A 16,329-nucleotide genomic window follows, 5' to 3' on the forward strand; every position below is an offset into this window, starting at 1 on the left:
TCATTTGATTTTTTCCTAAGCTATAAGCACAAGTCACAGCAGTCATATTGGATCTAAACTTTCTCTGATATTTCTAAAGCTGACTAGCATTAAAGTTTAAGAAGAACTGAGTAAGGTTTTATTTTCTTAGCACTCTCAGTAAACATTCAAAACCTACCCACAAATAATGTCACATATAACAGAATGGAAGAAAGTAACAAAAGTTCATAACAACATTAGTATAAATTCAGCTATAATTCATGTAATGCTTCAGTTGTTGAGCTCTCAATCTCAGCTCTACCATCATGGTTCATAAGGGAGACAACTGTTCTAGGTCATCTTCCATTGGTAACAAAGTGACAGGGGTAAAGACGTGAGAAAAGTTCATTTGCCAGCGCTTTTGACCCTGATGAATGGTAATAAGAAAGTAAGTCTATTTAAAGATATGCTAAGCAGCAAGTCCCATTATTTCTTAATAACTATGTGAGCTATGGTGCCCCTCATATGTGCATTGCTCATTACACAGAGGATTACTAGCAACAAGCACGGAATGATCAGCCTGGAACACCTTCCCCCTCCCAGCTAAGAACAGTCCACGTGAGAGTGGGACTAATTGGAGAAAAAAAAAATGAAGAGGTAACAGATTCAGTTTTGTATTTTAAATTATATGTCAAAAATCTTGTTTCCAGAAGGCAATGTAATGTCAGGATTTAGTCCTCAGGAAACATTTGCTTGGTAATAATTTGACATTGGTGAAAGTGATTTTGTCTTAGGGTATCTTTGATGACTGAAGATTGGAAATCAATCCTGGAAGCTCAATGAAACTAAATGATAACATCCAATTTCCCTATCTTACCTGAACCCGCCCCACCAGAGAATATGAATGACTGTAACATGTGATTGAGTTTGTGAGCTTCCATCCCCACTCACATTCTGAAATATTTGGCCAATTTAAAGAAAATTTCCATATCTATTGGTCATATCTGTTTTGACCCATTTTTGTAGCCATGAAAGATTACAGATGTAGGAAGTAAAAAGTGATAGGTTAATCAAAACTCTAAATCAAAACCAGAAATGAGAAGTAAACTAATTCTTTAGCAGCCAAGTGCGTTGTGAAGCTCCTGGTAAATGTGATTGTTTTATTTAAAAACTAATTAAGACTGGATACTATTAATTAAATATTCATTTACAATAAATCCTTTTGTGCAAATAATAAAAACAAGGCACAAACAATAATATTTATTGCAGATTGAATTAAGCAAGAACATGATTCAATCCTTAATTGTCATCCTTTGCAACAAAGTATGTTTATTATGCTCAATCTTGGGATTGCTCTGGTAGTTTTTGAAAACAAGTCATTGGAGTTTCAAGAATAATACATTAATTTTCCGTTGATAATGATATTAAATGGGAAACCATTTAATTTCAATTAAAGAATTGCATATCTTACAAGCTGTTTATTGCAGCCACTTATGATCTGCAGGTATTTAAAATAAACAGTTGTTATAGGAAAATTGGACAAACATACAACTAATCTCCCCAATTTCTATGTAAATCCTGGATCAACTGCAACTCCAAAACAACAGGTGTAAGAAAAAGCCAGACTTCTCCTCAATGAATTAAGTTTTGAAAGGGACACACATTGATGAGTTAGTAGGTAAAATAAAAACAACATATTGACTAAATGTTGAGACATTAAGATGCAGAGGGATTTCATAAAGGACAGGTTTTGAGCTTTTGATATTATTATGTAATAAGTACTCATTACTAAATCTCCAGGGCAACAGGGGAACCAGATTAAATGAACTAGCATAATAGACATACCTGGCATTTCCACCCTCCTGTAATGATATGGGTTAATGCATACTTCTTTCTGCTTTGAACCAAATGGGAATTCACAATACTCAAGAGGTTTTAACTCATGGTGAGACTGTAAATCAGGCCATCGCCATACCCTGCAGTAAATTACATGCGGTAAGCCTTTACGGTGAGATACTTGTAATCTCCCATCCAAAGACCTTGGAATGGTGACACATTTGCTGAGTTGCCCTGGTGAGCTGAGGGCTTTCTCCAGGTCCTCCATGGCTCCTTTCTTTTTTTTCAGCTTTTTCACAAGCGAATCCACAGCCTTTTCTGCCCATTTTTCTTCCTCGTCTCCTTGTTTCCATCCCAGGAGCCTTTTCACTGCAGGACTTGTGAAGGAAAACAAGCTAACCATAGTCATCATTGAAAATACAGAGGAAGAGCTTTTTTTAAACAGTTAGGAAGCATGAAGAAAATGTCATCAAGACCTTCGAAGCCCGTGCAGCTTGATAACTATCCAGGATAAAGTTCCTGTGATATCTAGAGGTCAGCCACAACAAATCTCTTCAATGCTCTGAATTTAGAGCTGGCCACTGGGAAAGTCTGAGAAGCTTCCAGGAATGGATGCTTTTCTTCTGTAGTCAGATGCCAGCTAGTATTAATTTCACCTGTTAGAATAATACATAGCCATGTTAAAGATCAGATAGCTCTCTCTTTTAAAGGTGTCATTCTTTTCAAGTGTAGTTCACATTTCAATGCTACATTAATTGCTATGAAATACAACACCATCTGTTTAGCTGTGGAATTGTGTTGCAGTGTAAAAAAATGTATATATACATGTACACATACACCTCCACAGTCAATCAAGATTTAACATGGTTAAAATATACAATTTGTGGCAAAATGTCAAATATTTGACTACTGAAATTTTTAATTTCTGTATTTAGAGGCAAATGATATGAGCATAACAACATCTTGAAACTCTGAAATCAGTTGCACTGAAACCTGAACATTGTAGGTGCCTCATCAGCTATCCTAGGGTATGTTTCATTCTTTCATCATTTTCAAAACATGAAAATTGTCATTTAACAAAATAAGCCATATTTTCTGATTCATTTCTCAGGGTAATGCCCTGACCAATGTAAACCTACTTGGTTTCAAATCTAAATAGAATTTGGCAGTTAGCAGTTGACCATAAGATATAGGAGTAGAACTAAACCATCGAGTCTCCCGATCATTCGATCATGGCTGATCTGCTTTTCAAACCCTGTTCTCTTGCTTTCTGTCTGTAACCTTTTATTCTCAATTCAAGAACCTATTGCTGTCTTAAATACACTCAATTACTTGGCCTCCACTGCCCTTTGCAGCAAGGAGTTCCACACATTAGCGACCTTGTGGCTGAAAAAAATTCTTCCTAACCTCAGTTCTAAAGAGCCATCCCTTCGCTCTAGGGCTGTGCCCCTGGATTCTCATCTCTCCTGCCAGTTGAAATATCTTCTCCACATCCAGTCTATCCAGGTCTTTCAGTAAGTTTCAATTGCAGAGACCTATATCAACACTGGTCAAAGGACTCCCAAGCACTGGAAGTAATTTCTTTGATAAAATTTGCTCCACCTCACATTGATCTGCACATTCTGCATTTAATTTGCAAAGGGGTTCAGTTTCCTTGTACACTAACTAATGAAAGTAAATTGGAAGGTGCAGGAAGCATTTAGGAAAGCAAATGGTTGACTTTCATTCCAAGAGGATTTGAATACAAAGTAGGAATAAAAGGTGAAAGTGAGGACTGCGGACGCTGGAGATTAGAGTCAAGAGTGAGTTGCTGGAAAAGCACAGCAGGTCAGGCAGCATCCGAGGAGCAGGAAAATCCGAGGATTCTCCTGCTCCTCGGATGCTGCCTGACCTGCTGTGCTTTTCCAGCAACACACTCTTGACTACAAAGTAGGGATGTCTTACTGCAGTTATGCAGGGCCTTGGTGAGACTGCATCTGGGGTATTGTGTGCAGTTTTGTTCTTCTTACCCAGCACTAGATGTATTTAACATAGAGGGAGTGCAGTAAAGGCTCACTAGACGAACTGCTGTATGAGGAATGATTGGCTTGACTTAACCTGTATCCAGTTTAGAAGGATAAGGGGGAATCTGATTGAAACATAAAGTCTTAATAAGGCCAGACAGGCTAGATGCAGGAAGGACTTTACCCCAGGCTTAGGAGTCTAAAACCAGGGGTTAAAGTCTTAGGAAATGGGATACATTGGAGATGAAAAGATCTTATTCTTTATCCAGAAGGAGGTCAATCTTCAAAACGTATAACCACAGAAAGCTATGAAGGGTGGGTCACTGATTATATTTAAGAAAGAGTTTTTTTTGTTAAAGATATTAAAGGCATCAAAGTGTATAGAGAGAAAGTGGTAATATGCCAGTAAAATAGAAGATCAACCATGATCATACTGAATGGCACAGCGGGCACAAAAGAGCATTTCCGGCCAAAGCTCTTCATCAGGGATAATTCCTGATGAAAGGGTCTGGCCCGAAACATCGATTCTCCTGCTCCTCGGATCTGCCTGACCTGCTGTGCTTTTCCACCACCACACTCTTGACTCTGATCTCCAGCATCTGCAGACCTCACTTTCCCTCAGTCTTAAAGGGCAAAATAGCCTATTCCTGCTCCTCCTTTCTATGTTTCTATAAAAGCTGTCCATCGAGCTTTCCAGCTAGTGAAAGATTTTTGTTTTGCATTCACTGGTGTAATGTTGGAAAAATGACAGCCAAATATGCAAGGATCTGACAAGGAGCAATGTAATAATGATTAGCTAATCTCTTTTCATGTTTGAGGGATAAATGCTGGCCTGGACATTGGAAATAGCTCTATTGTTTTCTTGAATGCCATGGGATCATTTACATCCACCAGAGGGAGATCAGACCAGCTTAACATCTTATCCAAAACGCAATGCCCTCTGAAAGTGGAGCAGTCACTCAGGACTGCCTTTAAATATCAGCTTTGATTTTTGTGCCTTGTCTTTGGAGTAGGATTCAACTCCATAACTGTCTGACTCAGAGGTGAGTGCTACCAAGCAAGTGACCACCAAAATTGTTAACATTCCCATCATGTAATGGGAGGAGGCTGCTGGAAAAGGATTGAGAAAAAAGTCAGAATAGGGTTCAGCCATGAAGTTGTCTGAAAGCTGGGACAAAGATACTAAAATTAGACCATTGGAATTTGGGTAGAATGGTGGCGATGGTTTCATTATTACAGAGAATGCCATTTGTGCATTTGATCAGGGTTCTCAGCGCTTTAACTGGAGCAGAAACCTATATAGAGAGTTTCAAACTTGGATTTGGGGTGGGAAATTCACACAGATTTAGGAGGCAATAATATATTAAAGGAGCTCTTTTGAAAAGGAGAACACAATTAGAGATGGGGTTTGTCCTGTTTCCAAGACAGATGGGAAGGTAGCAGTGTACCAGGGTTACAGTTGGCTTCAATAATAGTGACAAAGAAATCCATGAGCTTTTCACTTCTGTGGAGAAAAACAAAGGTGAAAAGGAACTGAGGGGGAAATTTTGAGTTTGGAGATTGCAAAATTATTTGAAAAAAAGCCACAGTTCACAATCCACTTTGAAAATGGCAGTTTGGCAATATTGGAAAGATGGGTGAAAATGAAAGTCACGTTACGAAGCCAAACAAACAATCTTAACGTTAGTAAGAAGCTGATATCACACCATCACGGCAGGCCACATTTGGAGAGTTGATCCTCAGCTGTAGCAATAGCCACAGTGCCAGGAACTGACTTGAAAAATATTGCATCCAACCAGGTCGACCTGAAGGCCCTACTTTCTCTCCTGTATAACCCAGAATGATGGAGCGTTAAACTACCAACGATAAAAAAAACATCTTTGACAACAGGGAAGTCTTGATTGCTCAGACCCAACTCAGATTTCAGTTACCCTCAGATTTCCAACTCATGGGAGACTTTTTTCAAATGTTTTGGCAGATTGAGTAACTCGTTCGACAAAGTAACAAACATCGACGAATCCTTAAGCTGGGGGAAAAAAAATCAACATTACTTACAAATAAAACAAACCAACATTTATGGTTTAACTTACTGACCCTTCTGAGGTGCGAGGATTCCGTCAGCACGTCTCATGTGACAATCCTATGGACAACCAGAAAAGATTGAAGAGAAAACTTCATTGCGACTTAGGAAAAGCAGCGGTGAGTGAATGAGAGACAGACAGATTGGTAACAGGGACCTGGATAACCTCACTTCTCTCACCCAGACAAAGAATTTCTCAGTCACAGAGCACCACTGTCAGAGTCATGGAGTCCGAATCAGTGAAGTGCCAAAGAGACAGTCAGTCTGAGTCTCTCCGCGCACAGGGATCAAGTTGAGAGAATGCCAATGAGGCAAAGCCACAGAACCCAAGTGACATTCACAGACAAGTCAGAGTGTCACAGTACTAGCGGGAAGACAGCCAGAGTGCCAGAATGAAAGCTTCATGTTTGAATATCAGTCATAGCTTGCTTTCGCAGAAGTCAGCGTCACTAACATCCTAGCTTTCACCACACTGATTTTGGCAACAGTACAGCACTGACATAATCATCATGTCAGGGTCAAAAGTGCAGCATTATGTAGCTGGTGCCAGCCCAGTCTCATCTGTATTACGAGTGACACCACCTTAAAGAAATTGCCTCAAATAAATTTTTTGATTAGTTGTGAAAACCACTCTATGTTATTGCGGTGGGAGAGCCTTCAGCAACTGCAGATTAGCGTACAGTGGAAATCACAATCAGCATAAATGTATCTATGTACACAGCTAGAGCTGGTGTTGTGAACGGCCAGGGCACACTCCCCACAAATAATGCTGACACAAATCATGAGACTCATATCAGTCAATGTCAGCCAGGGACACATTCAGTCTAAATTGGCCTGAGTGATGTGAGAATATAATGGACTCAACCAGTCAGTGCACTCTTAGTAAAGTGTCATTTTACACATACATATTACAGAAAGTGTGACGTTTGTGTTCATTGACCTCCAACTGCAAGTGAAATTTCAAAAGTACAAAGAAAGCAAGGTTTCTGGTCAGTTCTTTTTCAATCAGACTATCCTATGATTTAATTTTTAAAAATGACAGGGCTTCAATTGGGTAAACTGGAATTGGTGTGATTATGGAGACCTCACACTGTTATTAGCATGAGACCCACTCCATTTTAACTTGTCATTTTGATATCCTCAGCTTTTGTTTTGGTAATGACTATGAAAATATCAGCAATGGTAACAGCAACTTCAGGAGTTCTGTCATGCATGGAATAAGGTAGAAACCCAGACATTGCAGCTAGTGCGGGTATACTTCTCCTCAGGGTGTGCTGCAGACGCTAGCCAGGTTATACAGTACAGAAACAGACCCTTCAGTCCAACTTTTCCGCACCCACCAACATCCCAATCTGACCCAGTCCCATTTGCCAGCATTTGATCCATATCCCTCCAAACTCTTCCTATTCATATATCCATCCAGATGCCTTTTTAAATGTTATAATTGTAACAGCCTTCACCACTTCCTCTGGTAGCTTGTTCCATACATGCGCCACTCTCTATGTGGAAATTGTTACCCCTCAAATTGTTTTGAAATCTTTTCCCTCTCACTTTAAACCTATGCCCTTTATTTTGCCCTGGACGAATACATGGATAGGGAGGGAATAGAAAGGGATATAAATCCTGTAAATGAAGACAGTTTTAATATGGAAGGGCAAAATGTGTCAGCACAGATTTGGAGTGCTGAAGGGCCTGTTGCTGTGCTGTATTGTTCTTTATTCTTTTGGACACACGCCATCTTTTGCAATTGTGAATTTGTGAGATGTTGCCCTATAACACTTAGGCTCACCGCAAAGACCCATGAAAAAGTTGCATCTTGTTGAAAGAGGGGGAACAGTTTATCAACTGTACAATTACCATAAACATCCTACGACCCTGAAAAACTAATCTTGTATTTACATAATGTCAAATTTCTCCAAATGATATAAATTCCATATTCTTTCTATTTTTAAAAAGCATATTTTTAAAAGACTTCTTCTTAGTTTTCACATCCCTCTGAGGCAGAGCATTCTGAAGATTCATTGCCTTCTGAGTAAAGACATTTCTCCTTATCTCAATGGGGTTGACCTTGTTGTGAGATAATGTCCCCCTGATTCTACATTCACTCTCCTATCTACATCCACATGCAAGAATTTATCAATTTCAGTAGGATCACCTTTTGCTCTTTGAAATTCTAAAGAATACAGATCCAGTTTTCTCAATCCCTCCTCACGATCCTGCTACCCCAGGAAATAGTTTGGTGAATCTCTGATGGACTCCTTCTGTGGGAAAACCATCCTCCAGTAAGGAGACCAAACCCATACACAGTAATCCAAGTTTAGTTTCACCAAAGTCCATACAATCATATCAAATTATCTTTACGTCTGTACTCAAATCTCCTGACACTGGAGGCCAACATATCATTTCCCTTCATTTTTGCTTGCTACACTTGCATGCCAGTTTATAGAGATTAATAAACAAGGATGCATAGCTCCTAATGGGTACCAATATATTCCAACCTCCCACCATTTAAGAACTGTTCTATCTTTACTACCAATGTGGATTACTTCAAGTTCATTCACATTATGTTCCATTTGTCATTCTTACCCATTCAATTAGCCTGTCTATGTCTGCTTGAAAGTTACTTGAATCTTCCTTACGATTTAAATTCCCACCTAGTTTTGTGTCACTGGCAAATATGGAAATATTGGTCCCCACATCTAAATCATTTGTTTAGATTGTGAATAAATGTAACACAGATCTCTGTGATACCCCACGAGCAGTACAAGTCCCATCTGCTCAGAGGTGAATGCATAACTGAACAGTTGACTAGAAAAATATATACAGCCTGTTATCCTGAGAATGGCCCATTTATTCCTATTCTCTGCTTTCTGCCTGTTAATTGTTTCTCAGTCCAAACTAATATATTGCCCCCAATCTCATGTGTTCTAGTTTGTTTACCAACCTTCTGCATGTGGCCTTATCAAAAGCCTTAACACAGAGGGTGGTACGTGTATGGAATGAGCTGCCAGAGGAAGTGGTGGAGGCTGGTACAATTGCAACATTTAAGAGGCATTTGGATGGGTATATGAATAGGAAGGGTTTAGAAGGATATGGGCCGGGTGCTGGCAGATGAGACTAGATTGGGTTGAGTTACCTGGTCGGCATGGATTGGTTGGACCGAAGGGTCTTTTTCAATGCTGTACATCTCTATGACTCTATGACTCTATTTATTCTGCAACAAGTATCATCCTCAAAAAAACCCAACAGATTGTCAAATATGGAGCGGAATTGAGAAAGGTGGAAAATGTTGCCCCTCAAATCCTCTTTAAATCTTTTCCCTTTCACTTTAAACCTATGCCCTTTAGTTTGCCCTGGACGAATACATGAATAGGAAGGGAATAGAGAGATACAAATCCTATAAGTGAAGACAGTTTTAATATGGAAAGACAAAATGTGTCAGCGCAGGAGTGGAATTGAGAAAGATGGGAAAATATGGTGAAAATGAAAAAAATCACAACCTTGTGTCAAGAAACATTTTTGTGATTTTCATCCTCAGACCTATATTGGTGATACCAGAATCTCACCACTTATGTGGTGACTACCTTATTTCCACGATTTTGCATCACATTAAATTCCCAACTCACATTATTTATATGTCACTTCTGATTCTCCACTCTTTCCCTTAGAAACTATACAGCACAATTTCATGAAATATAACAATGAGCCAGTACTTGGTTACTGCACCTTACTGAATGCTTGTTCTGGTCATCATCCAACAGTTTATTTACCACAACATTTCTGTATGCTCCTTGACCACTATCCTCTTTGATTATTCAACCCCACAAATCAGCATCAGTAAACTATGAGCCTCAACATGTTATCATGCCTGCTCTGGATCCAACTCACACAGCACTTCAGCATTTCAATGCTACTTTGGAGCTTAGGGACACCTATCACTTACATGCTTCTCTCAAGTTGCTGCGCATTCAAGAATAGACATACATCTCTTGCATCTGCGCATGTGCATTTTATGATGCCTAGCATGCTTTCTTAGCACTCATTTACTTGCAGACAGACAGCCTGTTTCTGGCTGACATTGTTTTCTTATTGCACAGTCACTGACCTCAACAATGACTTACAGTCAGTTTCTGTGTGGTTGACATTGCATTTCAGCACATACGGTCTTTATTGCTCAGTTACAAATTGCTAGTCTCTGTTTAGAGCAGGGAGAGAATCAGGTAGTTGCCATCAGGCAGCTCTGTCCAGTTAAATAGAAGGTGAATATATCATTCTGTGATATGTGCTACATCCGTGTCACACCTGCAGCATGTGCCAGGAGTCTACACGCAAATACACTGCACGTGCTTCAAGGGAATGACAATGTGTGAAAGTTAAGGTTGTGCGCTCCTGTGGGGTGAAGGGGAGCAATGGTCAATCAGCTCATCCATTTCCAATTCAGGTGATGCCCACAGTCATTCAGGCACCTACGTCTTACCAAAGTTTGGGAATCTGTATGTGGGTAATCCAAAGAGTAGGCTCAGACTAGCTCTACAGGTCAACTGCTTACAGTTCAAAATGTACAGGTACATTAGTCAGATTTCTGTGGAAAGATCAACCTGGGGGTGCCTACAATGAGACAAAGGAGGGAATTGAGTATGATGCAAGTGGATGAAAGAGTAGTTAGTGGTGGTATAGGAGCAGGGGAGGTGGTGACATGTCCTTGGTAAATGATAGGAAACACAGAAGGAAGGCAGGGTTAGGAAGGAAGGATGAGGTGTGTGACAGCTGTTGAGCGGACATCATGCGTACAATCATAAGAGTTGTCCACGAGTCTTGGTAAGAAGCTCCTGCAGTGGTAGCATTGTTATTATTTTGTGAATTTATGATGTGGAGGTTCCAATGTTGGACTGGGTTGGACAAAGTTAAAAATCACACAATACCAAATTGTAGTCCAACAGGTTTATTTGAAAGTACAAGCTCTAGGAGTGCTGGTCCTTCGTAAGGTAGCTAATAGGGCAGGATCATAGGACACAGAATTTATAGTAAAAAATAAAAGTGTCATACAACTCATGCCAGTAGTTTTGATTAATAATAATTTGAAACCTGCATCCCCATTTGAAGTGATTAAAGACTTAACAGCAATCTATGTTTGTTCAATACATTGCATCAGTTGTAAGACATTTTGATCTTTTGTTATAAATTCTGCATCCTGTGATCCTGCCAAAGTAGCAGCGCTCCAAAAGCTTGTATTTTCAAATAAACCTATTGGACTATAACCTAGTGTTGTGTGATTTTTAACCTTGTGAATTTGGCCACTGTGCCTTCAGTCCCCCATCTCAGTCATTGCTGTAAATTATATAAAATTGAAGTCCCAGCACAAACGCTTATTTGATTCCACACATCGAGCACTGTCAATCAGATAAAGACCTACTTATTCATTCTCTGTATTTTCTGCCAGTCAGACAATCTTTTGTCTATGCTAATATGTTACCCCACAACTTGAGATTTCATTTTCCACAACAACCTTTGATGTGGAAAGTTAACAAATTACCTTTGGAAACCTAACTACTGACTCCCCTCTCTGCATCCCTGTTAATCTCTCAAATGACTCCAATAAATTGGTTAAACATGACCTACCTTTGACAAAATCTTCCTGATTACCTTGAGTTTTTATAGAGTCATAGGCGTGAAAAAGTTGCCCCTCAGGTTCCTTTTATATCTTTCCCCTTTCACCTAAACCTATGCCCTCTAGTTTTGGATTCCCCCACACCAGGGAAAAGACTTTGTTTGTTTATCCTATCCATGCCCCTCATAATTTTGTAACCTCTATAAGGTCAACCCTCAGATGCTCCAGGGAAAACAGCCCCAGCCTGTTCAGCCTCTCCCCATAAGCTCAAATCCTCCAACCCTGGCAACATCCTTGTAAATCTTTTGTGAACACTTTCAAGTTTCATAACATCTTTCCGATAGACCAGAATTGCATGCAATATTCCAACAGTGGTCTAATGAATGTCCTGTACAGCTGCAACATGACCTTCCAACCCCCGTAATCAATACTCTGACCAATAAAGGAAAGCATACCAAACACCTTCTTCACTATCCTATCTACCTGCGACTCCACTTTCAAGGAGCTATGAACCTGCATTCCAAGGTCTCTTTGTTCAGCAACACTCCCTAGGACCTTATCATTAAGTGTATAAGTCCTGCTAAGATTTGTTTTCCCAAAATGCAGCACCTCGTATTTATCTGAATTAAACTCCATCTGCCACTTCTCGGCCCATTGGCTCATTTGATCAAGATCCTGTTGTAATCTGAGGTATCCTTCTTCGCTGTCCACTACACCTCCAATTTTGGTGTCATCAGCAAACTTACTAACTGTACCTCTTATGCTCACATCCAAATCATTTAAGCAAATGACAAAAAGTAGAGGACCCAGCACTGATCCTCGTGCACTCCACTGGTCACAGGCGTCAGTCTGAAAAACAACCCTTCACCACCACCCTCTGTCTTCTACCTTTGAGTAAGTTCTATATCCAAATGGCTAGTTCTCCCTGTATTCCATGAGATCTAACCTTGCTAACCGGTGTCCCATGGGGAACCTTGTCGAATGCCTTACTGAAATCCAAACAGATCACATCTACCGCTCTGCCCTCATCAATCCTCTTTGTTACTTCTTCAAAAAAACTCAATCATGTTTGTGAGACATGATTTCCCACACACAAAGCCATGTTGACGATCCCTAATCAGTCCTTGCCTTTCCAAATACATGTACATCCTGTCTCTCAGGATTCCCTCAACAATTTGCCCACCACCGTTGTCAGGCTCACTGGTCTATAGTTACCTGGTTTGTCCTTACTACCCTTCTTAAAGAGTGTCACCACATTAGCCAACCTCCAGTCTTCCGGCACCTCACCTGTGACTATCGAGGATACAAATATCTCAGGAATGGGTCCAACAATCACTTCTCTATCTTCCCACAAAGTTCTCAGGTACACCTGATCAGGTCCTGGGGTTTTATCTACCTTTATGCGTTTCAAGACATCCAGCACTTCCTCCTCTGTAAAATGTCCGCACTACAGAGGAGGAAGTGATGGATGTCTTCTGAGAGTACAGCTATAATCTCTTTAATGATTGATTCTAACTCCTTCTCCATGAGGAATGTCAAGGGAACTGACCCATAGTTTCCAGATTTCTGACCCCTTTCATGAATAGAGGGTTTATATTTGTTATTTTCTAATCTGCTGGAACCTTCCCTGAAGGGCAGGAATTTTGAGACATTAACACCAATGCATTTATTAGCTCATTAGCCACATCATTTAAGCCACCGGGATGAAATTCTGGACCCAGTGACATCTCAGACCGCAGCTCCATCAGTGAATACTGAGAACCATTTCTCCCCTGGCTGAATATTTATTTCTGGGATGTGGATGTCACTAGCTAGGCCAGCATTTATTGTCTCTCCCTAATTGCCAGATGTGAATTGGGAGTCAGGCACATTGTGTGGCTCTGGTTACATTTAGGCCACACTGTGTAAAGGTGGCAGATTTCCTTCTCTAAAGGACATTAATTAATCTGATGGGTTTTTATGACAATCAGTAAAGGCTACATGGTTGCTATGAGGGCTAGCTTTTTATTCCACATTTTTTTATTGAATTCAGAATTCACCATCATCAATTTTGGGATTTGAAACCTTGCGTCGAGAGTGTGGTGCTGGAAAAGGACAGCAGGTCAAGCAGCATCCGAGGAGCAGGAAAATCAATATTTTGAGCATAAGTCCTTCAGGAATGGGCTAATTTGAAACCTTGCCTCAAGCACATTAGACTGGAGTTCTGGATTATTTGTTCACTATTCTTTTTAATGAAGCCAGAAGCAAATTGGTTGTTTTTTTTCTTCTGCCATTCTCTTTTTATCTGCTACTGATTTTCCATTGTCACCCTCTGGAGGATTTACACTTAATATTTTTCTTTTTAAGTACCTATGGGAACTCTCGATATTCCTGATTTACATTCATTGCTAGCTTCTTCTCATACTCTAATTTTTTCCTCCTGATTAACATTTTAATCATTCTCTTCCACTCTTTGTATTCTGGCAAGTTTTCTAAGCTGCTACTCATCTTTGCACAGTTGTATGCTTTTCTGTAGGTTTGATGCCTTCCCTAACTTCTTTAGTTAACCACAAAATGTGGGTCCTCTCTTTAACATTTTCTTGAGAATAGGAAAAATGTATTCAAAATATATTGAAATATACACTTTAAAAGTTTTCTACTGTCACCATCAATCTATCCACTAGCCTAATATGTCAGTTCACTTCAGCCAGTTCAGATTTCCTGCTCACATAGATGCATTTATTCAGGTTTAATGCATTAAACTTAGCCTCATTCTTCTTCCTTTTTAAATTAGTTGTAAAACTCCTCGTATTGTGATTGCTGTTACTTAGAGATGCCTTTTCTCTGAGGTCATTAATTACACAATACCAACTCTACTAAATCCTGCTATCTTATCAATCATTTGGAAAGTATTCAATGAAGTCTTCATCCTGGCTACTGCTGCCAATTTGATTTTTTCAGTTCAAAGGGAAGTTAAAGTTGTACATGATTATTGCCATCCATTTATCAAAGCACCCAATACGTTCATTGTTGAAGGGGTACTGTAGACAATGCCCCTAGTGATGTGTATTTGGAAAGGCAAGGACCGATTAGGGATAGTCAACATGGCTTTGTGCGTGGGAAATCATGTCTCACAAACTTGATTGAGTTTTTTGAAGCAGTAACAAAGAGGATTGATGAGAGCAGAGTGGTGGATGTGATCTATTTGGACTTCAGTAAGGCATTCACCAAGCTTCCCCATGGGAGACTGGTTAGCAAGGTTAGATCTCATGGAATACAGGAAGAACTAGCCATTTGGATACAGAACTGGCTCAAAGGTAGAAGACAGAGGGTGGTGGTGAAGGGTTGTTTTTCAGACTGGAGACCTGTGACCAGTGGAGTGCCACAAGGATCGGTGCTGGGTCCACTTTTCATCATTTACATAAATGATTTGGATGTGAGCATAAGAGGTATAGTCAGTAAGTTTGCAGATGACACCAAAATTGGAGGTGTAGTGGACAGCGAAGAAGGTTACCTCAGATTGCAAGATCTTGATCAGATGGGCCAATGGGCTGAGAAGTGGCAGATGGAGTTTAATTCAGATAAATGTGAGGTGCTGCATTTTGGGAAAGCAAATCTTAGCAGGACTTATACACTTAATGTGTAAGGTCCTAGGGAGTGTTGCTGAACAAAGAGACCTTGGAATGCAGGTTCATAGCTCCTTGAAAGTGGAGTCGCAGGTAGATAGGATAGTGAAGAAGGCATTTGGTATGCTTTCTTTTATTGGTCAGAGTATTGAGTATAGGAGTTGAAAGGTCACGTTGTGGCTGTACAGGACATTGGTTAGGTCACTATTGGAATATTGCGTGCAATTTTGGTCTATCGGAAAGATTAGATTAGATTACTTACAGTGTGGAAACAGGTCCTTCGGCCCAACAAATCCATACTGACCCGCCAAAGCGCAACCCACCTAGACCATTCCCCTAACACAACGGGCAATTTAGCATGGCCAATTCACCTGACCTACACATTTTTGGATTGTGGGAGGAAACCAGAGCACCCAGAGGAAACCCATGCAGACACGGGGAGAATGTGCAAACTCCACACATAGACCCGCCTGAGGCAGGAATTGAACCTGGGTCTCTGGCGCTGTAAGGCAGGATTGCTAACCACTGTGCCACTGTGCCGCCCTAACCCTAACCCTAACCCTAAATGTTGCGAAACCTGAAAGGGTTCAGAAAAAAATTACAAGAATGTTGCCACATTTAGAGGATTTGAGCTACAGGGAGAGGTTGAATAGGTTGGGGATGTTTTCCCTGGAGTGTTGGAGGCTAAGGGGTGACCTTATAGAGGTTTATAAAATCATGAGGGGCACGGATAGGATAAATCAACAAAGTCCCTTCCCTGGAATGGGAGAGTCCAGAACTAGAGGGCATAGGTTTAGGGTGAATGGGGAAAGCTATAAAAGAGACCTATGGGGCAACTTTTTCACACAGAGGGTGGTACGTGTATGGAAGAAGCTGCCAGAGGAAGTGGTGGAGGCTGGTACAATTGCAACATTTAAAAGGCATTTGGATGGGTATATGAATAGGAAGGGTTTGGAGGGATATGGTGCTGGCAGGTGGGACTAGATTGGTTTGGGATATCTGGTTGGCACGGACAAATTGGACTGAAGTGTCTATTTCAGTACTGAACATCTCTCTGACTCTATGGCTTCTTTCTCCTACTGTTCCTTATTTTTATCCAAAACAGGTTTACCACCTGAACCATGTTAATCTCTAACTATTGCACAAATGCAAATTTAATTAACATTGCTCCCCCTTCACCCTAAGCAAGCTTTCTATTCTTGTTGAATGTCATTGAGACATCAACATTCAGGACCCAAA

At 40.3% G+C, this 16,329-nt stretch overlaps 1 protein-coding gene across 1 annotated transcript in view; it reads right to left on the reverse strand.

Moving 5' to 3' along the window:
• The window catches only part of smad9 (SMAD family member 9), a 29,635-nt gene extending 23,345 nt beyond the window's left edge, over positions 1-6,290 (reverse strand). Inside the window, exons 1-2 of the mRNA XM_060826147.1 lie at positions 5,892-6,290; positions 1,804-2,450 (exon numbers count right to left, since the gene is read on the reverse strand). Coding sequence (XP_060682130.1) covers positions 1,804-2,206 — 403 coding nt within the window. The 5' untranslated portion in view covers positions 2,207-2,450; positions 5,892-6,290. The remainder of the gene's footprint in view (positions 1-1,803; positions 2,451-5,891) is intronic.
• Between the last annotated feature and the right edge of the window lie 10,039 nt (positions 6,291-16,329).

This window comes from Hemiscyllium ocellatum, chromosome 6, assembly GCF_020745735.1.
Source record: "Hemiscyllium ocellatum isolate sHemOce1 chromosome 6, sHemOce1.pat.X.cur, whole genome shotgun sequence".
In the NCBI taxonomy this organism is placed as follows: Eukaryota; Metazoa; Chordata; class Chondrichthyes; order Orectolobiformes; family Hemiscylliidae; genus Hemiscyllium; species Hemiscyllium ocellatum.